General features: G+C 36.8%; 4 protein-coding genes and 1 non-coding gene across 5 annotated transcripts; 2 read left to right on the forward strand and 3 right to left on the reverse strand.

Annotated features, from left to right (window-relative positions):
• Positions 1 to 5203: 5203 nt before the first annotated feature.
• On the reverse strand, positions 5204 to 5275 carry trnac-gca (transfer RNA cysteine (anticodon GCA)). The gene has a single exon. It is a non-coding gene; the product is annotated as a tRNA-Cys (tRNA).
• Positions 5276 to 5479: 204 nt separating this feature from the next.
• On the forward strand, positions 5480 to 8599 carry pomp (proteasome maturation protein). The gene is made up of 6 exons (XM_067376353.1): positions 5480 to 5540; positions 6045 to 6145; positions 6235 to 6295; positions 7944 to 8045; positions 8149 to 8242; positions 8451 to 8599. The coding sequence occupies exons 1-6, from the start codon at positions 5538 to 5540 to the stop codon at positions 8516 to 8518; spliced, it is 429 nt and encodes a 142-aa protein (XP_067232454.1). The 5' UTR covers positions 5480 to 5537; the 3' UTR covers positions 8519 to 8599.
• A 43-nt stretch (positions 8600 to 8642) lies between these two features.
• On the reverse strand, positions 8643 to 16642 carry ccdc82 (coiled-coil domain containing 82). Its single transcript, XM_067376352.1, has 7 exons — positions 15677 to 16642; positions 14169 to 14424; positions 13970 to 14062; positions 12127 to 12251; positions 11794 to 11964; positions 11501 to 11710; positions 8643 to 9147 (listed from the first exon to the last, which is right to left on the reverse strand). The coding sequence occupies exons 1-7, from the start codon at positions 16235 to 16237 to the stop codon at positions 9082 to 9084; spliced, it is 1482 nt and encodes a 493-aa protein (XP_067232453.1). The 5' UTR covers positions 16238 to 16642; the 3' UTR covers positions 8643 to 9081.
• A 3250-nt stretch (positions 16643 to 19892) lies between these two features.
• Positions 19893 to 21743, reverse strand: LOC137013301 (sperm-associated antigen 16 protein). Its single transcript, XM_067376988.1, has one exon. It carries the CDS (start codon positions 21738 to 21740, stop codon positions 19893 to 19895), a length of 1848 nt encoding a protein of 615 aa, XP_067233089.1. The 5' UTR covers positions 21741 to 21743.
• A 1042-nt stretch (positions 21744 to 22785) lies between these two features.
• Positions 22786 to 26316, forward strand: arxb (aristaless related homeobox b). The gene is made up of 5 exons (XM_067375415.1): positions 22786 to 22918; positions 23298 to 23775; positions 24229 to 24274; positions 25708 to 25997; positions 26076 to 26316. The coding sequence occupies exons 1-5, from the start codon at positions 22786 to 22788 to the stop codon at positions 26314 to 26316; spliced, it is 1188 nt and encodes a 395-aa protein (XP_067231516.1).
• The last annotated feature ends 302 nt before the right edge of the window (positions 26317 to 26618 follow it).

Genomic DNA, 26618 nt, shown 5'->3' on the forward strand with positions numbered 1-26618 from the left:
TGGTTAACAAAGCTTCTAAATACTTTCACGTTTTGATCTATGACATAAAACACACCAGTTATAACCCACTTGTGATTTTTTAAACTTTTACTGTGTCTTAAAATCGGCGGTTGCTAACAAATTGCTAAAAGGGACTTCTTCCTTTGGCGGGGAATTTAGACGTCATCATTAAAAACGGAACATTTGGACAGCATTTCTCATGAAAAAGTGGATAAGTATTCATACACAGCGCAGATCATAATCAGCGAGCATGTTTTTAAATAGTTTGAGGAAGCTTGGTGGTGACGACGTTGATCCGCTACCATGGTGTGCTGTAGTCCGTTTATAGCCTACTGTTAGCCTTTTATATCTGACCACTTTATTTAGGCTTCAAAATCTATAAATGTTAACTTGTAAAGATTATCTTGATAGACAAAACGTGTAAGTGTCATAACCCTTTGTTAAACACAGCTTATTTTCTGCAATTTTCCAAAAGTCTGGGAAAAATGCATAGGCTTTCAACCCAGGGAACCCGTGCGCCGCTAACTTCCGGGTTGGCCTACAAAAACGAGTCATCCCTGGGGCACTCTATTCAGCCAAGAGGTCATGCCGTGACGAATCAATCTTCTACTGGTTGCACATCTTCAGGTGATGCGAATTTGCAGGTCAGAGTTCACCAAAATTGAACTTTGGAACGCAGCGAAACGTTTGAATGGAAGTCAATGGAAGTCAGTTTGACTGCACCTTAGCACATTCACAGAAAACCTTACCTTCGCGTTGAAAAATATGGTGGATAGACTAAACACATAATATGCATGTGCATGCCGCCACCGTTTTCACCGTTCCAGATTTGCGTTTTTGCAGTTTACACGGAGATGACAACGGTATCGTTTTCAGAAACTTGCACTTTGAAACCAGTTTTCAAAAGTTTGCGTTTTCAGGTCACCAAAACACCACTGTCGTGTAAATGAACGGCCAAAACTCATAAAAAGTTTTTCGGTGTTGTGTAAACAGCCACTTTCATAATTCAGAAAAAAAAATTAAAAGACGCAATAAAGGTGCATACAAACTTTGCATACAAACGCTTTCCCCACACAAATTTCACCATAAAGCTGCTTGGTTTAAAAGTGACTTCTATGAACTGTGCTTCAAACAACTAATGCGACCGCACCTGCAGAACATGCGATTTACTCCCATGATGTAGAATCCACTGGAACAAACCCTTGAGCCCTTTTATTCGCATTCATTTGAATGTAATAAGCTCTTTGAAAGCTCTTACAAACTCGATCTCAGCGCATGTTGATCTGAGATGCCCATGGGCACTTGAGCACCCACGTGAATGCCACTGAAGGAAGTTATGTGATGCTATATCTAATATATGCAACTGCTCCTTCCCTTACATAAAAAAAACATTTATTATATCACAAATTAACTCAGGTCTCCTTAATGCTAAAACAAAGGGGGAAAGTATAAAGCGAATGACTCTTCAGCATGTAAACTCATAGAAAAGAAGCCTTGAGAAAGAGTTTGACTGATAGTCTTAGTTAATGGTCATGTAGCACCTTGTGTTTCTTATTTTTTTCCTATTTATACTCTGTAAAGAAATCTCTCTCTATATATTTGCAGTATTTCAGCACAAAACTAGGATGTCATGTAAATGGTTTTGTATTATTCTTTGTGTTTGTTATTATTGTTATTAATCAGAATGACATTTCGACCTGAATCCACCATTTGGTGGAGTGTGTTAGGACATTAAACTGCTTCAGTCTCTGGCTCTGTTCTCATTTATTTGTGCGTCAGTGTCTTATACACCCACGTTTCCCTCACCATTTCAAATCCTTCCTTTTGTTGTGTCCAGAACAATGTCATAGCGTGTACGGTGTATTATTATTTCATTGAATTCCTTCAAGTTAAAAGTCTTTGGCGTGAATAGATTCCTCATTTTCTAAACTTGACTCCTGTTGTTTTGTGTCCAGAGTGTGATAAACATCTTTAAAATGGAGAAAAGACATTTAGTTGTCAGAAATCTTATACAAAACATCACTTCCTCAGGAAACACACTGCTGGTAAACGTGTGAGAACCTGGTTTATCTTGTCTTTGATGTCAAGAAAGATTTGATACCAAAGTGCAGATGCAAATTTACTGCTTCTAAAGGTCTCAGATAGACAGCACATGTCTTTGCATGTCACTGTATCAGGTCAGTTATCTAAGATTGTGTATGCTTACCCTCATTTTGGTTTGTACGTCCTTTAAGAGATTCATACTGCTCTGTTTCTCTTTGTTCAAGCTCTGTGACACATAAAACATTAATCTTTTTAAATATATCATAAAAGAATTACATTTTATAACTTAAATGAAATTAAAAATAACAAAAAGACTAAAAACAAACTAGCTGTTTTACAACATGCAGCATATAATTACACTTTGAGAGTTCTAATACTTTGACTTTTTATGACCATCATTCATGTAATATTACTTGCCTTTTTCGACTGTAAGATCAATAGTTTTTCCAGAATGTAAATTGGTTTCTTGCATCTCTGAATTATTTTGGCATGAAACATGGAAACTGGAAAATTGGGTTGATATGTAAATGCTGAAACATCTTTATATGAGTGGAATTCTTGATTATAATGTAAAACAAATGAAGCAATGAATTATACCTTGGTTTGAGATGAATGTGTCTCCAGTACAAATAGATAAAAAATACAGATGCAATGACAGCGACCCACAGTGCTACAGCAATACTGATGAGAGGATCCTTTCCTGAGCACTTCATCTCAACAGATGCATTTTCTTCATTGACAGAAAAATTCACTGGGGCAATTGGGCAAAAATTAAATAAAATTTAAAGTTGGTCTGAATATTACAATGTTATTCTGTTTTGGTATTAATCTGTTTGTGTAAAAAAAGGTGTTAAATATACAATATAAATATTGGATGGGAATAAGACCAATTTTATGTATGCAGAACCAAGTTGTGGGTACAAATGAAATCAGTCTTACCTGAGGTATCCTGAGACATTATTCCTGGTGTTATCAAAAATGTTATTTTATAATTTGCATTAAATTAAGGTCTAAATGCATTCAAGAATGTATATGACAGAATTTTGATTTGCACAACAGAGTGTCTTGTTAAAAGTGTGTGGGCGAGGGGCGTTAATCTGCAAAGAAAGGAAATAGCCAAGAGGTCTTCAGATGGCTTGTTGCACAAAAGCATTTCAATGAAATCCTTTTTAATTGTGAAGTTAAAATTTCAAACCTGAGTTCACTTACATTTTCACTCATAGCAAACCATTTGAAGTGTAAATTATTACCTCATGTTTGACTCTAGTCAGTATCTATTGGGCAGTGATCATTGTAATTAATAGACTGTAAAATTTACATAGGCATACAAGTGAGGGGTAAAATAAATATGTGAAAAGATTCTAAGAAACACTAAACTATTCCCTTTTCACATTTTGGACCTGTGTAAAACTTCGCCAAAGAGCAAGAGCACACAAATAATGCTGCGTTCCAGGTAGGTTTTTGAGCCCCTTAGTCACAACTTTAAATCACGATTCACGACTATAGCGTTCCAGGAAAGTCACGCCAAAACAAACCAACATGGCGGACCGTACGGGGCTTATGCTCATTAACAATAATTTCTATGCCAACGGTGCTTACTCCTTGCTTGTATGAGGGAAACAGAGGTGGAAAACGGCACATAAGGCAAGAGAAGCTGTTATACCTTTTATTTTACGTTATTTTACCATGCACTTGCATAAACACTGCATCCATAGGGGCTGCCATTGTAGTTTCGCGGGCTATGTGACGTCAGAACTCGTAACTGGGAGTACATCGATCTAGTACGAGTTCACGGGTGGGAAGTCACCGCTTTGACTGCTGTTCCAGTGCACTTTCACGGGTAGAAGGCTGGAAAAACACGGGTTACGGGTTGCCTGGAACGCGGCATAAGTCTGACCAAATTGTGCAGCTTTTACCTCAGAAGGTTCACGAGTGGATCTCTTGAGCATGTGCGAGTGAGTGGAGGCGGGGCGAATTTGCATATTCATATATCCGCGTATAATAAATGAGGCTGTACAGTTACATTCAAGCTATTTTAAGTCATGAAGAATTTTTTTTTTCACAGGAAAAAAACATTTAAATGTGTAATTTTAGTGATCAAAGATGATTTTAAGGGATAAAATTATTGACTACAGGGGGACTTTAAAGCCCCACGAAGTGTCTTGAACTCGCAGCATTATTCAATGTGTGGACATAATTTCATTTAAACAGGAAGACAGGAAGACGTTTTGTTTATTCACAGCTCAGCCAGAGCCTTTAAGCTTGTTAAAACCTCAGTTTCCTTTGCATCTCTAACCATTTCTGCTCATAATCTCCTCCACAACGAATTAAAATGATAGCATTCTGTGCTTAATTCAAATGGGTCCGATTATATGTTTTGTGGCGCGCCCGACATGCATGATATGATCTGTGGTCTCCTGTCTCTGGACCGGAGCAGACTGTGTGCGCATGCGGTTCACATAACCAGACTTCATTTGCCTGAATGGAAATAATCATAGTTTCTTAATCGTTCCCTATATCCCTTATATAGTGCCATTCATCATGTAGAAAATAGTAAATGTGTAAACAAGTGACCGCAGCTTCAGCGTCTATTAAAAATGTAGGGGGCGGGATGCTTTCGATTCTAGAGCGCATTTGATCGGACAGAAGATCTGATGAGAAGCTGAAGTGCACAGTTTTTAATGCTGCTTATATCTCCTAAATGTGAATTGTGTCATTATTTTGGAACACTAGATCATTCATAACATTCATAACATATACTAAAAGATTAAAAAAAATTTGCATTATGATTTCAGGGGGACTTTAACTGCGTGAACTATATGATTTGGGACAATCATTTTTTTTCCCTGTAAGTAAGCTGCCAAATTTGCAGTGAAACAGTCTCTGATTCTTGTAATCTAATGTCTTGAAAATGCTTAGGAAATTAAACAGCTTGAGCGAGTCTTTTCAATCGCCCATGCTTACATTCAGCAACTGAAAATGTTTCTTCAAAACCTGATCTCGGATTAGTCACAGTGATGCACTCGGTGCGTTCAGCTGCAGACACCACTGGTCAATTCTGTGTAGTCTCGTCTGGCTTTCTTTGTTTGCATAATTTCATGTCGACAAATGTATTATAAACATTATGTTTACTAACTGTGCCAAAAAAGTGTTTGTCGTGAGGGGGCACCCGGATTTGAACCGGGGACCTCTTGATCTGCAGTCAAATGCTCTACCACTGAGCTATACCCCCATCCGCAATGCTGTAGTGCGCAGATACGTACTTGAACATCGGCAGGATCAGTGCAACGGATTTTCGCAGCTTATATATGTTTAATATATATTTTAAATACATACCCCTCTAATATACGTTGTTAAAAACGATAACAGAGCAATAATCTTGTATCAAACAGCGACAAAAAATATTCATACGTCGCGGTCACATGATAACAGTGTTTCCGGAGATTGACAGGAAGTGCATTTATGCTGATCGTTAAGACGCAATTCGCTTGAAGATGGTAATGTAGAGCTCCAGTTTGTTATTTCATTATTGATTTATTTTGTTGCATTTCATAAGGTCGTGATGTGTGTTATTTTCTTGCTCTCCATTTCATAGTGTGAAAGTATGTGCGTTTGAGGTTAATAAAGTGCTTATTTGTGCTATACTGGTGTTTAGCTAGCTAGCTAGCATAGCACAATAGTTCGTGTTTATTTATATTCCAGGACAGATTAATCAGTCATAATTTCCACATGAAAGTATGGATCTTTTATTATTTGCCTCGGCAGAAATGAATAATTTTCAGAATTAATTTTGCCACTTAAGTTAGTTGTTAGCTTCTAAATGAATTGTGATGTGTCATGGCCTTACTTTCACTTTGTATTAGTCTTAGCTGTAAAGACTGAAAACCTTAATGTAGCGTGGAAGCTGTCAACCACTCATTCAGTCCTTTTTAACCAGTGAATTTTGACTTTAGTTTCCTTTTCTTTATATTTCTATAACAATAATACTCTGTCTTCTGCAGAATACTCGTGGCCTGCGCTCTCAGCTGAAGGACAGTGTTCCTGTCACAGGTCTGTGTCCACAGGCTGGTCCTTATGGAGTTCAAGACTCTTTGCGAAGAGGGTGAGTTCTTCTGGTCATAGAAACCTTATAAATAAGCATTTCTTTATGCTTATTTATATTCTAAAAATTTCATTTTGCTGTGACCGTAGGTTCTCAAGTGTAAAAAATGAGCTTCTACCGAGCCATCCATTGGAGCTCTCTGAGAAAAATGTAAGTAAAAAAGTAGAATGGCTGCTTGAGTGCATTGTCCTACAAAATACATCTAAATGTATATGAATACATGTGCAGGATGGATGATGCTCTTGCTAAGATCTGAAATGTATAGTGATATACATCATTTTAAATAGTCACATTCAAAATATATTGCATAATTGTTAAGTAACATAGTAGCACTGATTTATAATTTAATATTCAAACATTAGAAAAAACTCAGATTATTGTATATGCCATATAGGTAACAGTTCATTACCATTAAAGGATTAGTTCACTTTCAAATAAAATTTTCTGATAATTTACTCACCCCCATGTCATCCAAGATGTTCATGTCTTTCTCTCTTCAGTCGAAAATAAATTAAGGTTTTTATGAAAACATTCCAGGATTTTTCTCCTTATAATGGACTTCAATGGACTCCAAACGGTTGAAGGTCAAAATTAGTTTCAGTGCAGCTTCAAATGGCTTTAAATGATACCAGACGAGGAATAAGGGTCTTATCTAGCAAAACGATCGGTCATTTTCGAAAAAAAAAAAATGTAAATGTATATGCTTTATGTAAACAAATCTTCGCCTTGCACGTTCTTCCTCTTTCTGTATTCTTCAAAAAGCTTACGCCTTCCCTATTTAACTTACTGAATGAATGCAGAGCCAGTTAAATTTTTTTCTGTAAGTTGAATAGGGAAGGTGTAGGACATACAGTGTAAGCTTTTTGAAGAATACAGAAGTGTGGTTTTGGCGGAACCACTTCGAAGGTGATCATTTGTTTATATAAAGCATATACATTTACATTTTTTTCAAAAATGACCGATCGTTTCACTAGATAAGACACTTATTTCTCGTCTGGTATTGTTTAAAGCCCTTTGAAGCTGCACTGAAACTGTAATTTTGACCTTCAACCGTTTGGAGACAATTGAAGTCCACTATATGGAGAATAATCCTGGAATGTTTTTATCAAAAACCTTTAATTTCTTTTTGACTGAAGAAAGAAAGACATCTTGAATGACATGGGGGTGAGTAAATTATTAGGAAAATTGTAACTGAAAGTGGACTAATTCTTTAAATAATAAGCCTTAGAAACATATAAAATAAATAGCCATTAGCTCAATAAGTGTGTATTGAATCCACCAATGCCTATTAGTGTTGAGCTTTTAAGTGGAATTTGGTGTCAAATGTTGGCCTGTCACAATTAATTTATCATCTAATCATGGTTATTCAATCTGATTGCAATTATTTGGGATAACCGCAATAATTTCAATCATATTCTGCCAAAAAAACAAAAAAAAAACAAAAAAAAAACCATACAATCACATACTGTCACAGTATTAAATCATAATGTCTTATTTTATTATTTTTTTTTAATTCTATTTATGATACCAAGTTTTAACGTATTAGGTTTACACTGTGACGAGCAAAACCGAATTATATTCATCAGCACAAAATTCATGATTGTGATTTATAACCAGCTTAATTTTAGTGTCTGTTACACATACTTTCTATAGTAACAGTAAATTATGAATAATTACAAGCACTTAACCCTATAGTAAAAATGTTATTCACTTTTACTCTGTACTTGTGTGTAATTACACTGTAACAAGGACATCTTTAAACAAAGTGTAACCCCCAGCTTTTATTATGTGACACCAGTTCCAGCTTAACCAGGACAAGATGAATTTCAACACACTAAGGAACATCCAGGGTCTCCACGCACCCCTCAAACTACAGATGGAGTACAGAGCGGCTAGACAGGTATTGTTTATGACTCTTGCTCACATGTAAATTATACCATAAACTGTACACCCTAAGCTCATTATGACCATTGTATTTAAACATTGCACTTGCTTTCTTTCAGATTCAGCGTTTGCCCTTCCTGCCAAGCTCAAATCTGGCCCTGGATACCCTCAGAGGTAGTGATGACTACATTGGCTTTGAGGACATCCTCAATGGTACGAAGATACATCCGTCATAACACACACACAGACGTTACCTTTCATGTTCTCAAAGTTATGAGCTGTTTAGTTTCTTGCTTGAGTTTGCTTTAGAAGAATATGGTAGTAGTGATTGCTGGTTGTATTAAATGTTATTTGGACAATTTGACAAGTGATTTTTGTGCAGCATACTAGGGTTCATATATAACTTTTTTTCCCCCCTCAGATCCTGTCCAGAGTGAAATGATGGGCGATCCTCACATCATGACCGAATACAAGCTTGGTGTCCTGTGAGGATGCCGTTTCAGCACGAGTCTGTAGATTGTTATATGCATTGGTTGACTGCTGTTTCTAATAAAATGTACAATTTGAATTCAGAAATCGTTTGTGGTGCAAAACATGACGTTTAGCAGAACCTGGTTATGAATCTTGTTTATTACAAGAACAATGAAACACTAAAATCGCTTGGATGCATTTATGCAGAAGTGTTAATATGAGATTACTTACAAATGAAGGCTTAAAAACATCATACATATCTTTGAAAGCACAATGAATCAGGGTAAAATACTGTATTTTCCTGATTTTTAAATCCTCAGGATTTGGGCAAATGTTACATTTTGGGGTGCAGCTTGTAATATTGTTTGTATATATCGAGTATTGTATACTCAGCACTGAATTTGTAACAATCATGCAGAAGCAATTTACACAGCAGTGTGATTATAAAATGAAAACGCTAAAACTTCAGGGCACATACTTTTCAAAAACCCGAAAGTTAGCCATGCTTTAACAAAAAAAAAATAGAAATATTTACAAAAATAAGAGGGTAGATCGATGCCATTAGGATAAGTTTATTCTTTTCAGTCCAGCTTTTCTTCCTGGAAGTAATCGGCAGAATTGAGATGTTCCTGAAACTTCTCATATTGCTAAATGGATAGAAAGAAAAAAAGAATCAGTGTGCTCATACACATTTAAAGGGATAGTTCACCCAAAAATAAATTCTCTCATCATTTACTCACCCTCATGCCATCCCTGATGTATATGACTTTCTTTCTTCAGATAAGCACAAAGAAGATTTTTAGCAAAAATAATCCATCTCTGTGAGTCCATATAATGGCACTGAATGGGTGTCGCACGGTTGACGCTTGCTTAACCACACAGTGATCATGACAGTAATCCCATGGATGAATCAATGTCTTCTGAAGCGAAATGATAGATGTCCCCTTCGTGATCGCTCACATGACAGTAGACTGGAAGCCATGATTTATAGTTAAAAAGTAAAAAATATCAGTATTTTTCTTACACCTGTCATTTCACTTAAGACGACATTGGGTCTCATTCACTAAGCAAGCGTACGCACAAATTTGTGAGTGAAATCGGTGTATGAAAATCATGATTCACCAAAAACTTTAGTATTAAAATGTATTTTCTGTGTGGCCTTCTATAATTATATAATAAAATTAATAAACAATGCCATTAAATTTCATCTTAAAGGGTTAGCTTACCAAAACTGGAAATTCTGTCATTAATTACTCACCCTCATGTTGTTCCACACCCGTAAGACCTTCGTTCATCTTCAGAACACAAATTAAAATATTTTTGATGAAATCCATGGGTATCTGATCCACAACACAGGCAGCAACATCATTGCACCTTTTGACATCCAGAAAGGTAGTTGAAAACATGGTTAAAATAGTCAACGTGCCTACAGTGGATTTGTTTTTGTGCACAAAAAGTTTTCTCATCACTTCATAACATTAAGGTTGAACCACTGCAGTCACGTTGACTAATTTAACCATGTTTTTAACTACCTTTCTGGACGTCAAAAGTTGCAATGACGTTGATGCCTATGTGTGGATCAGATAACCTTGCATTTCATCTTAATTTTTGTTCTGAATATGAACGGAAGGTCTTACGGGTGTAGAACGACTTGAGGCTGAGTAATTAATGACAGAAATGTCATTTTTGGGTGAACTAACCCTTTAAATATTTCATATACAGTGAAAGAGTAAGAAAAGCTGCATAATGGCTTCAGCTGCGCGGTTTCTCTGAATAACGCAGATTTACGTGCATGTACAGCTGGCTAATCAGAGGTCTGTAATCTGTCTGTATAAAAGGTGTTTATTGTGTTTGAACTGGTTTCGAGAATGACACAGTTGGCATCGCTCGAGGATCTGGCGAGTACGCGTCTACAGAGATTGGCATAATATGTTTGACAAGAGTGACGAAATGCTGTAAAGGAAAGGTTGTGTGGAAAGCCCTTATATGGAGATGGTTTAGGCGTGTTTTATGCGACTAAACCTGTGCACGTGACCGCTCATTTAGAATAGTACAAATTCACGAACATCTGAATGAGATTATGAACAAATTCATGTGCGTATGCACTTCTTGTGAATTAGATGGAGACACGGGAAGCTCGCCTGTGGGTACAAATGCAAAATAATCCACACAAATATTAGTGAATGAGGCTCTATTTACACTAGAGCGTTTTCGTTTTTAAAACTCATAACTTTTGCTCCGGTTATGCCTGTTGTTTGCACTACTCCAGCGTTTTTGACCCTCAAAAATGGAGACTTTTGAAAACGATAGCGTGGCTGCCCACGTTCGCTCTGCGTATCCTTGATGGATACAATAACATGGAGACTAAAAAGCAATCTTTGCTGGCTTTGTTGTCATTTTTAGCAGCTATTGTGCAGTTAAACTCTGCAATATTTTCTACATGTGCAAGAAGCTACTGTTTACACTTGTACACGCATGCCCAGTGTGCATGAACGGTCATGTGACATGCGTTTTTGGTCGTGTAGTGTTGACGGAGATCGTTTCTAATGCTGTGGGAATGCCATTGTAGACGAGGATCTTTCCATTTTAAAAAGCCGTTTTAAAACGAAAACGCACTAGTGTAAACAGGGCCTGTGACCCATAGATTCATCCACTGGGGTCGTACGGATTACTGTCAAGATTGCTGTGTGTGGTTTTTCAAGTGTCAACAGATCGACAACGATTCAGTGCCATTATATGGACTCACAGAGATGGACTATTTTCCTAAAAATTTCCTATGTCAAGGGTGTCCAAACTCAGTCCTGGAGGGCCACTGTCCTGCAGAGTTGCCTAAACACATCTGCTTGGAAGTTTCTAGTATGCCTAACAAGACCCTGATCAGCTGGTTCAGGTGTGTTTAATTGGGATTGGAGCTGAACTCTGCAAGAAAGTGGCCCTTGGGTGTACTATCCCTTCAAGTAGCTTTCAAAGACACAGAAAGAGCAGGTTCCATATTCCCACCTCACTGATCCAGCCTCCATCCTGCAGTTTGGTAAACACCTTGTTGACTGTGTCCTTAACTGGTTCGTTGTCTTCTCCTGTTTCCTCTTCCTGTATTTCCTTCTGAGCTTCTAAAGCTGTACGACACCTCTCAAACAGATGGTATTTAAAGTGCTTCAGGGCATGGTAGACCTCAGTACGACTGGCACAGACAGAGCCAACATAGAAACTCTGCAATTGTTAACAAACATTCGATCAAGAAGCGTTCGAAATATATCTTTAAACAAATTATGGTGATTTGCACGGAAAACAACCTGGTAATCATCAGGCATGAACTGGTCCTCCTGCAGGGTGTTGTTGTGGTACAACTGGCCAGAGAGCCGCACGGTGAAGCGGCCCGTTCTGTGAAGCTCACAGGCTTCGCATCCCTTCGTCTGGGTCCTTGCCATCAAAACACGCAACTTGGGATAACATTCTACCCTTTCCTTTACACAAATAAAAATGATGAATTGACATGAAAGTATGTATTAATCTACACCACACCATGACTGTTTCAAAATAGTAAAGTAAGCAATTATACTTAGAAATGTGACAGCTTTTCATTAAAAAGACAAAGAGAAACACAAAGGGTTTTTATCTTATCTTACTTTGTAACGCTCTTTCCAGCGGCTCCTTTGCTTCAGGTTCTCCAGGCGGGGAAGAACCAATCGCTCATCAAAATGAAGCAATGACGATTTCATCTCCTGGGCGTATCGCTTTGTTCGTTCGCCACCTTTAGTCATTGATACAAATGGAAAAATATATACACTACCATTCAAAAGTTTGGGGGATGTACAATTTTTTAATCAAGACAGCATTAATCTAAAATACATTTTTATATATATATTTTATAATGCCAAACGCCAGTCATTACTCCAGTCTTCAGTGTCACATGATCCTTCAGAAAACATTATATGTTGATTTGGTCCTCAAGAAACATTTCTTATTATTATCAATGTTGAAAACAGCTGTGCTGCTTAATATTTTTTTTGAAAAACTGTGATACATTTTTTCCCAGGATTCTTTGATGAAGGGAAAGATAAAAAAAAATATATATCAATTATTTCAAAAAGAAATAATTAAACATAATATCATCAATTTAATGTCCTTGCTGAATATAAGTATATCTTAATGTGTGTATACATACACAAACATATTAGGGCTGTCAATAGATTATACAATTTTTAATCGCAATTAATCACTCCCTTTTTGAGAGATAAATCGCGATTAAGCGCACACTTATCGTAAGAAGTACTTAAAAGTATTTTGTCAACATTTGCTTTTTAAACAATCAGATTGGACAATTTCAGTCATTTCCTTTCATTACCAAAACTAAGACACAGCACAACTTTTTCTGACATGTAAGGTCATCTTATTTTCCTAGTCAACAAAAACACTGATTTTGAATAAACTGCATGCATTAACAGCCCTAATATATACAGTACAGTCCAAAGGTTTGGAACCACTACGATTTTTTTATGTTTTTAAAAGAAGTTTCGTCTGCTCACCAAGGCTACATTTATTTAATTAAAAATACAGTAAAAACAGTAATATTGTGAAATATTATTACAATTTAAAATAACTGTGTACTATTTAAATATATTTGACAAAGTAATTTATTCCTGTTACGCAAAGCTGAATTTTCAGCATCATTACTCCAGTCTTCAGTGTCACATGATCCTTCAGAAATCATTCTAATATGCTGATCTCCTGCTCAAGAAACATTTAATGTGTACAATTGTACAAAATATTTGTGTACAATATTTTTTTTCAGGATTATTTGATGAATAGAAAGTTAAAAAGAACAGTGTTTATCTGAAATCTAATCTTTTGTAACATTATAAATGTCTTTACTGCCACTTTTGATTGATTTAATGCATCCTTGCTGAATAAAAGTATTAATTTCTTGAATTTCTTTTCAAAAAAATAAAAATAAAAATTCTCACTGACCCCAAACTTTTGAACGGTAGTGTATAATGCTACAGAAGCTTTGTATTTCAGATAAATGCTGTTCTTTTGAACTTTCTATTCATCAAGGAATCCTGAAAAAAAAAAATTACACAACTGTTTTCAACATTGAAAATAATCATAAATGTTTATTGAGCAGCAGATCAGCATATTAGAATGATTTCTGAAGGATCATGTGACACTGAAGACTGGAGTAACGATGCTGAAAATTCAGCTTTGCGTCACAGGAATAAATTACTTTGTCAAATATATTTAAATAGTACACAGTTATTTTAAATTGTAATAATATTTCACAATATTACTGTTTTTTACTGTATTTTTAATTAAATAAATGTAGCCTTGGTGAGCAGACGAAACTTCTTTTAAAAACATTAAAAATCTTAGTGGTTCCAAACTTTTGGACTGTACTGTATATATTTTGTATACACACACACACTTGTATATTCAGTGCTAAAAAGAGAAGAAATAACTTGATGAACGTACTGTAAAGTGAACTGAGGAAAGTTGAGTCCAGTACATTGATCAGCAAGGCTTTGACCACCACCTGGAAGTGGGTGAGCTGAGATCCTGTGATAACTGTAAAGAGAATTGAAACATGAGATCTTCTAATTAATTTAAACGTTAAAGACACATCTACACTTTTCCAAACTGCAAACAAAAGGCCACAACTACATAGTCTTACACTGGCGTGGAAGGTGAGAGAGAAAGGCCTTGTCTTTGTTCTCCCCCTCTTCCTCCTGCTCTTTAGCATTTTTCTGTTCATCTTCCTCCACAATAAAATCCTTCAGACTGTCACTACTATCAGCAAGTTTTTCTTCCTCGCTGCTGTTCAGAGGATTGTCGTTGTCTTCCACACTAGATTCATCACCAGTATCGTCTGCTTTACTTTGCTCTTCAACTTTGTCCTCCTTGATCTCCTCTTCCTCTTCTTCTGAACCCTGCAGAAAACAAATCAACAAGGTATCCAGTTAACCAATACTTTTCAAGGGAATGCTGGTGTTTTGTCACCATTACTATTATTTTTGTAACAACACGATGTTATATATCATTAGTAAAGTGTCGACAGTGGAAATTGTAAATGGTTTAAACATTTTTAAAGGATTAGTTTACTTTCAATTAAAATTTTCCTGATAATTTACTCACTCCCATGTCATCCAAGATGTTCATGTCTTTCTTTCGTCAGTCGGAAAGAAATTAAGGTTTTTGATGAAAACATTCCAGGATTTTTCTCCTTATAATGGACTTCAATGGACTCCAAACGGTTGAAGGTCAAAATTATAGTTTCAGCGCAGCTTCAAAGGGCTTTAAACGAAACCAGACGAGGGATAAGGGTCTTATCTAGAGAAAAGATCTGTCATTTTCGAAAAAAATACAACTGTATATGCTTTATAATGAACGCGCCGCCAGTTTTTCCATATGTAGAATAGGGAAGACGTAGGACATACAGCATAAGCTTTTTGAAGAATACGAAAAGCGGAAGCACACGCAATGCGGTCATTTGTGTTTATAAAGCATATGCATTTGTATTTTTTTTTTAAAATGACCGATCGTTTCGCTAGATAAGACACTTATTCCTCGTCTGGTATCGTTTAAAGCCCTTTGAAGCTGCACTGAAACTGTAATTTTGACCTTCAACCATTTGGAGTCCATTTAAGTCCACTATAAGGATAATAATCCTGTAATGTTTTCATCAAAAACCTTAATTACTTTTCAGCCGAAGAAAGAAAGACATGGACATCGTGGATGACATGGGGGTGAGTAAATTATCAGGAAAATTTTATTTGAAAGTGAACTAATCCTTTAATTTGTATAGATACTAAAATGTACATGAATCGGATAGTTGGTGATGCTCTATAAGAAAAATAGTACATATTAGTTTTTCCTGAACTATGTTTCAAAGAAGCAAGTTTTTCATATCCACAAGTTTCTCAGCTCTAGAAATCTCCCCAATTATTTCTACAAGGAAAGTTAAATATTGTTTTTGTGGTAAACTACTTGTAGGTTTATCCCCCAAAGGTTATCAAACTGAGCAGGCAAGCATAGCCTGCAGTAGTATAGCAATGTAAATAATTAACTTGAAATACGCAGTGTTTTTTCTTCTTCTTCTTCTAAGGACTAAAGAGGTTGTGGTGGTTGACCCAGCGATTAAATGACTATATACTGTTTCTTGCTCTGTCCTGGTCAACTTACCAACGTCCTGCGCCTGCGTCGCGGGGTTCCCGACTTTCTTCTCTTCGACAGCTCCATGAGTTTATTCTTTCTCTCTCTTCTCTTGGCAGCAGCTTCTTTTACCTCTGCCTCTCTCTTCTTCTCCCGCAGAGCCTCGTCCTCAGAGTCCTCCGGCAGCCTGAGCCGTTTTCTCTGCAGTACTCTCCTGAGCGGCTCTCCGCCGACGTCGCTGGAGGAATCGCTAGAATCGCTGGAAGTGGAGCTGTCATCTAGAGCAGCAGGAGCGGGGGCTGGTCTTTTCCTCTTCTGACGGAACACGGTGCATTTCTCGTCCGTCTCGCTGCTGTCGTCCCCGTCACTCTCGCGTGCTCTGTAAGAGCTGTCGGAGGAACCGGGCTCCTCTTCGGAGTTCTGGTACTCGCTCTCTGAACTGACGCTGGTTGTGCTGGCGTACGAGCCCTCGTCGCTGTCATCCAGCATACTATCAATGGGATTCACGCGCGTCTTTTTCTTGTCAATGCGAGACTTTGGGGGCGCGCATTTTCGCCTTAACCCAAACAGCTTTCCTACGCTTTTCATCATTTTTGCGGAGAAAAAGTGACACTTGATTTAACTACCAAGAGAATTGTTGTTATTTTTATTTTTTTAAAAACTTAATCTATTTTAGCCAGTTGTTATGTATCTACAGACGCATGATGAGCAACAGGATGCTGCGTGCGCGTGCTGTCAAATTACATTCCCGTCTCGTAAATGATCATTCAGTTATTTTTCTCATATTAAATCATTGATCCGAGCTTGCAGATGAAGATAAAGCCCAGACTACTATTGTAATCAATATTTTACGAGTGATTTAAATAAATATGCTTATCAGCATGTATCATTCTTCTCCAGTCCGCCACACGCGCCAATAACATTAGGGGGCGTGTCTGTGTTTTTGTAGATACGCACTTCCGCAGTTAGCTTCGCATCAGCTCGGACAAACGCGCCACCCAAAGACTAGGAGAATAGTTGCATCAGATTTTTATTCGCAAAAGGTGGTTTTATATTTTTAATAAATTGAATTTAAACATTGATAACAATATGACTTTTTTTTAGAAAATTAGTTTTAGAATAGTATTAGTAGGCCTATAGCATGCCTTTCTTATTTAAATAGGATTTTTCTGTGATAAACACATATGGTCAGAAGGAAGAGCAGTTAACGACCCCCAGTGTCCAGATTTCATATTGTCATATTTAGTAATATTATTTTAATATTAGAAGAAAATAAATTTCATATACATTTTCCAGTATGTTTTGAACCAAAGAACCAACCTATACATTTCCGACAGGTAGGCTGGAGGAGGGATGCATATTAATTTTCATTTAATGTCTGCTGCCCTCATGTGGCTGTTAGAGGAAACACAACCACTTCACTCCAGCCACTTCTGCAGGTGAATGAATGACCTAATGGCCACTGGACAGTGATTTTCAATGAAAGAATAAGGAATAGGGAAATTCAAACATGAAATATGATCACATGCTTCTGAAGATTGTTAGAAACATTACATTTGAATTATGAGTCTAGTTGTGAAGTTGTCACAAGGGCAATAATTCAACTTCAAAAAACTAAATAAGGATGATTTTTAAGAATTCCGTACTCAAAAAATAAAATATCACTATAAAATCTTATAGAGAGTTTAAGCCTCTTGTTTAACTAGTTTGTATTTACCATTATGAATGGGAACAATAAAATACATCTCAAAATATTATGTGGCCCTCTATTTACTATTTGAAGCCCAAAGTGTCAGGATGTGATTTGGCTGCAGACAGGTCCAAAATTAACCATCAAATGGCAAATATTGGTATAAATTGACTTCCTTATGTTACCATTAAATACCTGCAGCAACTGTCATATAGTAAATCCTCATACACTGCACAGATTTTTATACTTTATGAAATATTTTTGTCCAATTTCTAATTGTTTCAGGTCCCTCTGTAAGTCATGGAGAAGAGGGTCAGTCTTGCATCTGGCAGGCTGACACAGGCAGTGTTGGGGAAAGTTACTTTTAAAAGTAATGCATTACAATATTGTAAAGTAGGCTAACTTGGTTAACTAATTGTGTTACTTATTTACTGTTTATGGAAAGTAATGCGTTACTTTTGCGCTACTTTTTCTCACCTGGGCTGAGCTTGCTTGTTGTTGTTTTTTTTTTTTAACAATGAAAAGTTCTATTTTTGGCAAATGTTAAGGCCCTTTCACACCAAAAGTGAAATGAATAAGCTTCAGGCTGATCACAAATGTGATGTTTATCTAAAGTCATTTTTGCTTATTATTATGGTTGAATTGGATCATTGAAAGTCAGCAGCAAAGACATTGGTTAATAAAGTGACATTAAATACATAAAGTATATTTGTTTAATTTAATATATTTAATTGTTGCAGATTTGTGCAATAACCTGAGATTGTGTTTCACTATTTTTATTCATTTTGAGAAATACTGAAAATCTGCTTTTGTGTGAGTTGAGTAAATGCTCACATTTAGTCTAGAACTACAATAAGCATCATGTTCACAATACGTAAGCTGTAAGCTTTTACTTGGTTATGTTTTCTCATTTGAATTTTAACACGTCACACACAATATTTACAAAGCGCATTCGACAGCATATAAAAATGAAATAATATTTTACAATAATTTAGGAATAAAGATGGAAAATGAAAAAACATTAAAAAAAAAAACTTTATTTCAAGTTGTGTCAACTCAAGTTCCAATAAAGTTAGTCAGTGACGTGATGGGTAATTTCTTTGTCCAAAGGCCTTAATAATATTAAAAAAACAAAGATATGACATCCAAAGTATGTAAGGAAGTACAACTACATCTCTTTTATTGAATCCAAAAAGTTTTAATTATATTTTGCTACATATAAAGGCATTTTAAAGATTTTGAAGTGTCAAAAGGTCATTCGGTTTAACTGTCCAAAGGCCAATACAGCCACTTAATTTGTGATGAAATATCTTAAAATGTAATAAATGTATATATATATATATTTTTATTCTGGCATGATTTTATAACATCTTATATCAACATAGTGCAAAATGGTATTAAAATTATGCGTAGAAGTCGTTGCTTAGTTATGAGAAAGAATGTCCGGAAAAATGAATTTTATTGATGTCATTCGGAGTAACCAATATAAAGAGACTATTTTGGATCAAGTCATGCGATCAATATCATGTGACAGGATGTGACATCATTCAGACACCTGCAAAGGACCACATGGTCATGACGCAAAGTAACTCTCTTTTAACTATTTGAAAAATTCATGTTTTCACTTGTTCATACGCATGTCCTGAAACATCAGGTCATTCGGTACAACCGCTATAAAACATGGAAAATATAATATTTTGTAATATTTTAAAAACTTGTACTAAATATAAAATGTTTGTCCTTTTGCTAACTAGCTAGTAATCTGTCTAGCTAGATATCAGCCTGTTGGCATTGTTTGAAAATATCGTCATTCGGTATAACCGAAAGTGTAATTCGTTAAAACCGAAATATTGGTTAAACCGAATGACTTTTTTGGTGACAAATTATGTCCATCTTATAAAAAATGACAAAAGCAGTGTTAATTTATTATAAAAACCACATAATCTCATTGTTAACACTTAATAAAACTATCTTTATGTTTTTTTTATAGACTTTTAAAAACCTTATTCGTCAATGACCCGTTTACACTTATTTACAGTCATGATGTTAAACTTATTCCAGAACAAGAAAAAAGTCCAAGCTACCAAGTTGAATAGTTGTATCAGATTTTTATTTGCTATAAGAGGTTTTACATTTTATTAATTGATTGAGTTCAAACATTGGAAATAATATAACAAAAGAGCAAATATTCAAGAAAATATGTGTCGTTTCAGACTGAAAGCAAGTTAAAATATGTGTAGACATAAATATTAAATAATAAGAACATGAAATTAAGTCTGCATTTGATTATTACACGAGTAAAGATTCCCTTATGCTTGTCAATGTAAAATGCCAATGCACAAAAAAAAAAAAAAATTTTTGGAAAATATTCAATGTTTAATTTGGTTATTTAAAGCTTATTATAAAGTTCTTTCAGAATTTAGAAGCTTGTGTGCAGGAAACCATGTTTTATTTTTAAACAAATATGTGTTTACTTATTAATAACAAAGGATGGCATAATGTATTTAAATTTCAAAACTATTTCTTAACCATTGTAAATAGCCAATAAATGTATTGTTATGACCAGATGTGAATTGCACCATCAGAGCCTGCAGAGAGAAGGTATTCCCCTTTATGGTCAAAAATGACACTCTGAACCGTTTCATCATGAGCTATTAGACTAGACAAGTGTAAAGATGCCACTTCTACCATTTTCACAGAGCCGTCGTTACTCGCCACTGCTAGCATTCTTCCATTTGGACTGAAGGCCACTTGATTGCTGGGATGAGGCCCAGTGTCTATGGACACCATAGCTGACACACTCCTCACATCCCATAATTTGACCACCCCAAAAGAGTCACATGAAGCAATTGTGTCACCTGTGGCATTGAAGACTGCGTAGTTGCATGAATGCTTGTGCCCGTAGAAAGTTTGAGCGCACAATCCAGCACGGGCATCCCAAAGAGAGAGGGTCTTATCTGCCGAGCAGGTTAGTAGAATGTTTGAGAAGGGCAGGAAGGAAATGCTGTTCACCGAGTCAACGTGTCCACGGAGAGTGCAGCGGCAACGCTCGCTATTCAAGTCCCACACTTTAGCAGTGTTATCCATAGAACAAGAAGCCACAAAATCACCACAGGAATGGAAGGAACACGCCCAGGTGGCGTGGATGTGTCCCTCCAAACTGAGTACGCATCGACCTTGAGCAAAGTCCCAAATTTTAACTGTGGCGTCCCCACTTGTGGTACCCAGGAATCCACCACTGGGATGGAAACTACAGGATGATAGCCAATCAGTGTGACCCTCGCCAGTCATGATCATCTCTCCCTCTGGTATCCCCCATAATCTCCAAAGCTGGTCATCACTTGAGGAGGCTACTATCATTTTACGGGGATGGAGAGCGAGGAAGCTTACAGCCATTGTGTGTGCTTTAAAAGACTTTGAGAGAGAGAAGTTGGCTGATTTGGTGTTGACGGAAGAGAAAGCTTTGATTTGAGGCAAGTAGGGATTGACGCGAGTGCTGGCTGGGAATTCAGAATCTTTAGGATGTTTCGTGTTCTTGTTAGGGTCTTTTAAAGCATCGTATGATGCAATGTTGTCACATGGCGGGTGTGCGCCTTTTTGTGGACTTTTCTGGATTTTTTCTCTTTCCTGTGGAGGGTTTGCAGCTTTTAGAGCCGGTCGAGTTGCTGGGGAAGAATGTGCGGTACGTAGAGAGCTGTCTAGGTTCTGAACCTGGCTGAATGCTCTGTCTCTCTCCAGACTAACCAGCATCTTCTGCCTCACAGCTGTCTGATACTTTTCATTTAGCTGTCTAAGAGCAGGCTCATACGATGCATAGTGTTTCTTCAGCTTTTTTATGTCCTCAATAAGTCTATTCTTCTCTTGAACAACACGCTTGTGTTGCATCCTATGGAAGTCTCTCTCTCTTTGTAGCTTTACTATGGTTTCTCCAGCTTCAAATGCAGCCTGTTTATAGCTTTCCCGCTCTCTTTGTATGTTTTTTAGCTCATTGTCCAGGATCTGGTTGTGTGTATAGGCATCAGGTACAAATTCCATTCGGTCTGCTTTCATTAAGCCTTTGTGTATCATTTCAAACCACTCTGTCTGGAAGCAGTCTAATGTTCTTTTCATGCCCATTTTTACCAGATAATTGCGAATAAAGTCGTCCACCACTTCAGGTATTTTAGGAACTGGATGTTTGGGTGAACTGACCCACTGTGTTGTGCATTCGGTGGCTTCTGTTTGATCCCGAACTGCTTTAACGGCAGTTTCCAAGTCCTCTTCCCCCTCAGTTATGCTGAGTTCGTCGTCGACAGTAACTTCGTCGTATATATAGTCATCCTCGGAGTCCTCTGGAATTAAAACTTTCTCGAGGTAAAATGGACCGTCGACGGATTCTTCAGCTATCTCATACCTGGCTGCCATTTTCACATCAGTCGCTCTGTTGTGCTTTACCAACTTGTGTACTGTTTCCATGGTTACTTACTATGAGCGCGTGACCATGAGAACGGTCCTCGTGCAGATCTGTCCTCGTGTAAACACTAACTCCTATGTAAATATAATGGCATGTAATTTTTACATTTTTAGTTATATTCAAGATATGAGAAACTTATTGATTAAATTACATAAAACTGACACAATCAGTTCGTGTTTAGATAATAAAGCTACAACTTTTAACTAAACCTTCAGACTTTGGACTTGCATATAAGTTGGCAATTATTCGTGATTTTTAACTCCAAATTCGTGATTTTTTAAACTAATTTTCTCCTTTTCCCCATTTTTTCTTCAATTAAGAAGGTGTGTTGGCTTCATCCAGTAGATGGCGCTCAAGGCGAGCACTGAGCGCGTGCCTCGCTTCAATTCCACACTAAACCTGTTTTTAAAACATATTACATAAATCTATGACAGGTATACAATAGGCTAATGTTAATTAAAAATGTGAATAGTATTCTCGTTTATTTGTTTGTGTATTTCTTTCTTTCTTTCAGGGGTAAAAAACAAAATCACAATAGGTTTTTTTAATTATGTTGAATGAATTTGATTAGTCAATATAAGCAATAGACAATTCATTATATTTTAATATAGGCTAGCCTATATTAATAGGCCTAGTAAGCTAACAGCAGCCTAAATGAAAAGCAACAATAACAACAACAATAATAAAAATAGACTAATAAGTATTATTATTAGGCTATTAAAATTGTTATTATTAATGACATTCTGACCTAGTCCATTTTAATCAGAAATGTGTCGGATAAATGTATAAATTGCCAGATAAAGCGATAATGTCTTTAAACTGAAGCACACAGCCTGTGGCAGAGCCTTTTACCGGAGAACCAATCAGATGCTGTAGATTAGTTTTGGAAGCTGAAGCATCAGTACAAAGGTCGGCGTGCGCGAGCTTTCGAAACGATCAGTCAGCGAGAGCACCGGGACGCGCGCGCTCAATGGACCTTTGATTTCTGAAGCCTTCATGAAAGCCAGAGATATGAACGAAGCAGGGGGAAATAATCCTGACCAAACAAACTGCAAATGTAAATCACCTCTGTTGTCCTCGTACTGCATCGACAGTATTCTAGGAAGGAAAAGTTCCTTAAAAGTTAAAGGTAAGTCGTTTTTCTTTAATGACGCATTTCTCCTTTAGCTGTTTTTGCATGTGCACTGAATTGTAGCTATTATTATTTGTAAACTCAACAATAAAGTATTCAAGAGTTTAAATTAGAATTTATTTCTGTGGATTTTAAATAATTCATTACAGTGTCCATGTAACAATTAGGCCTATTGCATGATATTATAGGTTAATTAATTACAATAACAGTTGCAGATAAAAGTACAGAGTAATTACATATTAAATAATGCTCATTATTACTTACAAAGCATGCAGGCAATGAAATTACACTGCATGGACATTAAAAGCAGGAGAAAATTATTTATATGTAACTTAATTTTTGAAAATCATTTAAATAAATTATTTTTTACTGACAGCAACACCAAACAGTGTGTGGCCCCTTCAAGCAGACATGCACCTGCCGCCGAAGCTCCGGCGCCCCTTCACCCCGCTGACAGACTCCTCCATAGACATTCACACAAACGAAAATGATGCAAGACTGCCACAAACAGATTGTGAAAGAATAAAAATGACCGAGGCCTCGCTAGGAAGCATCAGTCGTGCTAGATCGTATCAGGAACATACGACTCTACAGTCCTGCAAAAACTCGTCCAGTCCCACGCCAAGACCGGAGGAGGACGAAGCCGACAGAGAGACGAATGTGTCTCCCAATCTAATGGGGCTGCAAGAACGAGACGCATATTTGAAGAATTGTGAGGAAACTACTTTATCAGACACTGAAGATGGGATGTTAAAACGAAAACAGAGGAGATACCGGACCACATTTACCAGCTATCAGCTCGAGGAGCTGGAAAGAGCTTTTCAAAAGACTCACTACCCAGATGTTTTCACAAGGTAACGGCAACACCTGGCAAATAATCAGCCTAACAGGTAGACCTTAGTGCTTTAACGTTATGCAATAATAAATAAGAATAAAAAGTGATTTAAATGGAATTATCCGTATAAAATATAAGTCATTTTCAGTATAGGCTATATATATATATATAAAACACTTTTAAAATAATAATGTATATGCCATGCCTGTATTAAAATATGGAAATTGTATGAGCTAGGCTTAAATAAAAAATCCTATAATATAATTTATATTCCTATATTTTTCGTTTTCAGGAATGTTTAAAATAAATGGATTGAATATTTGCTCACAAGAATTTAAACGAATATATATATATATATATATATATATATATATATTTAAAATTTAGTAAAATTCATTATCAATGTTAGTAAAAAAAAAATGAGATAAAGACTCGACCTACAACTTGTTTCTCTCTCTCTCTCTAATTTAAGGGAGGAATTAGCAATGAGACTTGATCTTACAGAAGCACGGGTGCAAGTAAGTCACTATCTTATTCATCCCACCTAATGCACATTCAGTATTAGACACATATTATTTCAACATTCAATACAATGAATTATTAATTCGGGTCACCGTTCAGTCTAATAGCCTATATACATATTGCTGAAATTTTTAATTAAAATTCTACACAATATTGGTAACAATTCACGCGACAAACTATCTGAAATAGATTCACATTAATTAAACGGACAGATACATATTCTTCACTGATCGATATGATTCGAAACTTTTATCGATACAATGAATGAAAAGCACCATAGTACAGCCAACCTACGTCAAAGAAAAAAAATGTCGCAAGAATATAGAAACATTCGACGTTCTTTTATTTGACTCTTTTGGAGAGTTACATTTTTATATATTTAAACTAAAGCCAACTTTACACATCCATAAAAATGGCTAAATCGTTATTGCCAGTTTCTCTTAATATTTGTACTTATTAGGCCTAGCCTATGGACCGCCTTTTAGACAGCTAGCATATGCTACCTTCATCAGTAAACAACCCTCCGTAACCCAAAATAAAAAAGTTCTGTTGTCATTTACTCACACTCATAGTTGTTTCACAACTTTATTTCTTCTCCATAATACAAAAGAAGAAATTAGAATATTTCAGCTGTTTTTGCCCATATAGGGAAAGTCCAAAGCAGCACAGGACCAAAATTAGCTACGCTATCTCGCGACCAATTCGTACATATTTTACGAGGTGGCTAATTCGTACGAATTCATGCGATTTGTCTAAACCCCAGTGACGGGTAGGTTTAGGAGCGGGGGCCGGGGTAAGGGTTTCACCGTGATTTTGCCAAGTAAGACATGTTCCGTTCCTGGATCAACATTTTGTTGATCCTGGAACAACATTCCTGTCGGAAAATTTAGTATTAACCCTATTCCTACCCCTAAACCTAATCTTACCCATAACTTATCCCTAAAATCAGAGGGGAAAGAAATGTAAATAACACTGATGTAGAAGCACCTAACCCTGGTTGCAAGCCTAAACTTGTCCCTCAGATCTGATTGGTTGATTGGAATGTTGTTCCAGGATCAACAAAGATGTTGATCCAGGAACACGTGGTACTTGGTGAAATCACAATCACCGGGGTAGGTCATTCGTACGAATTCATACGAATTTGGCAACTCGTAAGTACATTCGATTTAGCAAAAAACGTACTACTAATTCGTATGAATTAGGCTGAAAGTCTGTAGGGTTAGAAAGACTTGACAGGATTTTCATTTTTGGGTACAGTTATTCTCAGTCATGACTGAGACTATGAGATGCAAAAATACTACAAGTTCAACATTGGAAGATTATTTTTTACTAGGCTTGATGATCTTTCATGGTGGTGTGACAAGATTTCTTTAAAATGTTCTTTTTACTTCTTACTTGTAACTGACAAAAGCATTGTTTTCCTCACAAGGTCTGGTTCCAGAACCGACGTGCAAAATGGAGGAAAAGGGAAAAGGCGGGGGTCCAGTCACACACTCTGAGCCTACACTATCCTGGAACTGCTCCACAGTCCTTATGCCATTACCTGAGCGGGAATCCTTTTGTCCCAAACCCGCATCCAGCTATTGATTCAGCTTGGCCCGCCCCCCTCCAAAGACTGGCTCAGCCACCCCCAAACTCTGCTTCCCCTCACGGCTTCAGCGCTCTGTTAGGGGCGGCCATGTTTAGACATCCTGCTTTCATCAGTCCCACTTTTGGAAGGTGAGCCTCATCTGCATGTTCAAGCACAAACTCTTTACGTTTGACACTATAATATTCTGTTTCTACATTTCTCAACAGACTGTTTACAAGCTTAGGTCCAATGGCACTGCAAAGGATACCTCATCCTGCCATCGAGGGTCCAATTCAACACTCCCACCTCACTAACAACCTTCTCCCCCCTTCACCACCCTTACCGTCCTCCCCAACGGTGGACCTCCGTGCTTCCAGCATAGCAGCGCTGCGTCTCAAAGCAAAGGAACATTCTGCTCAGCTGACTCACATCACAGCGGCTGGAATGGCTGGAAAAGAGGAGTGCTGAGACTCAATCTCACTTGAGAGATGGAAAAAGACCAAAGTCAAGCAGAAGCACTAATATCTGGAGAGTTAATAGATAGACACACGTAGCGTCTGGAAGTTGAACTGTAGCATTCTAATAATTCTTTCTTTGTTTATTGCTGCTTGTTGATGAGTGCTGTATGTTTTTGTTTTCGAGAGTTGTTGAATGATCCTTCTAGATAAATTCATCCTGTTTTTTCATAATTGTAAATGATTCAACAAACATAAAACAGCCATATTTGAGCAAATTAACAGGGCAAGCTGCTTTTACGTGTTACTGTTACA

Source organism: Chanodichthys erythropterus, chromosome 22 (assembly GCF_024489055.1).
Source record: "Chanodichthys erythropterus isolate Z2021 chromosome 22, ASM2448905v1, whole genome shotgun sequence".
Lineage (NCBI taxonomy): Eukaryota > Metazoa > Chordata > Actinopteri > Cypriniformes > Xenocyprididae > Chanodichthys > Chanodichthys erythropterus.

Coding starts and splice junctions, on each gene's coding strand:
- pomp (XM_067376353.1), top strand. Junction 6,296..7,943: donor TGGAGCTCTCTGAGAAAAAT/GTAAGTAAAAAA, acceptor ATGTGACACCAG/TTCCAGCTTAACCAGGACAA. Junction 8,243..8,450: donor CTTTGAGGACATCCTCAATG/GTACGAAGATAC, acceptor TTCCCCCCTCAG/ATCCTGTCCAGAGTGAAATG.
- ccdc82 (XM_067376352.1), bottom strand. CDS start 16,237: ATGATGAAAAGCGTAGGAAAGCTGTTTGGGTTAAGGCGAAAATGCGCG. Junction 14,063..14,168: donor CTCTCACCTTCCACGCCAGT/GTAAGACTATGT, acceptor TTCTCTTTACAG/TTATCACAGGATCTCAGCTC. Junction 9,148..11,500: donor ATGGAGGCTGGATCAGTGAG/GTGGGAATATGG, acceptor CTATCCATTTAG/CAATATGAGAAGTTTCAGGA.
- LOC137013301 (XM_067376988.1), bottom strand. CDS start 21,740: ATGGCAGCCAGGTATGAGATAGCTGAAGAATCCGTCGACGGTCCATTT.
- arxb (XM_067375415.1), top strand. CDS start 22,786: ATGAAAGCCAGAGATATGAACGAAGCAGGGGGAAATAATCCTGACCAA. Junction 23,776..24,228: donor TACCCAGATGTTTTCACAAG/GTAACGGCAACA, acceptor CTCTAATTTAAG/GGAGGAATTAGCAATGAGAC. Junction 25,998..26,075: donor ATCAGTCCCACTTTTGGAAG/GTGAGCCTCATC, acceptor ATTTCTCAACAG/ACTGTTTACAAGCTTAGGTC.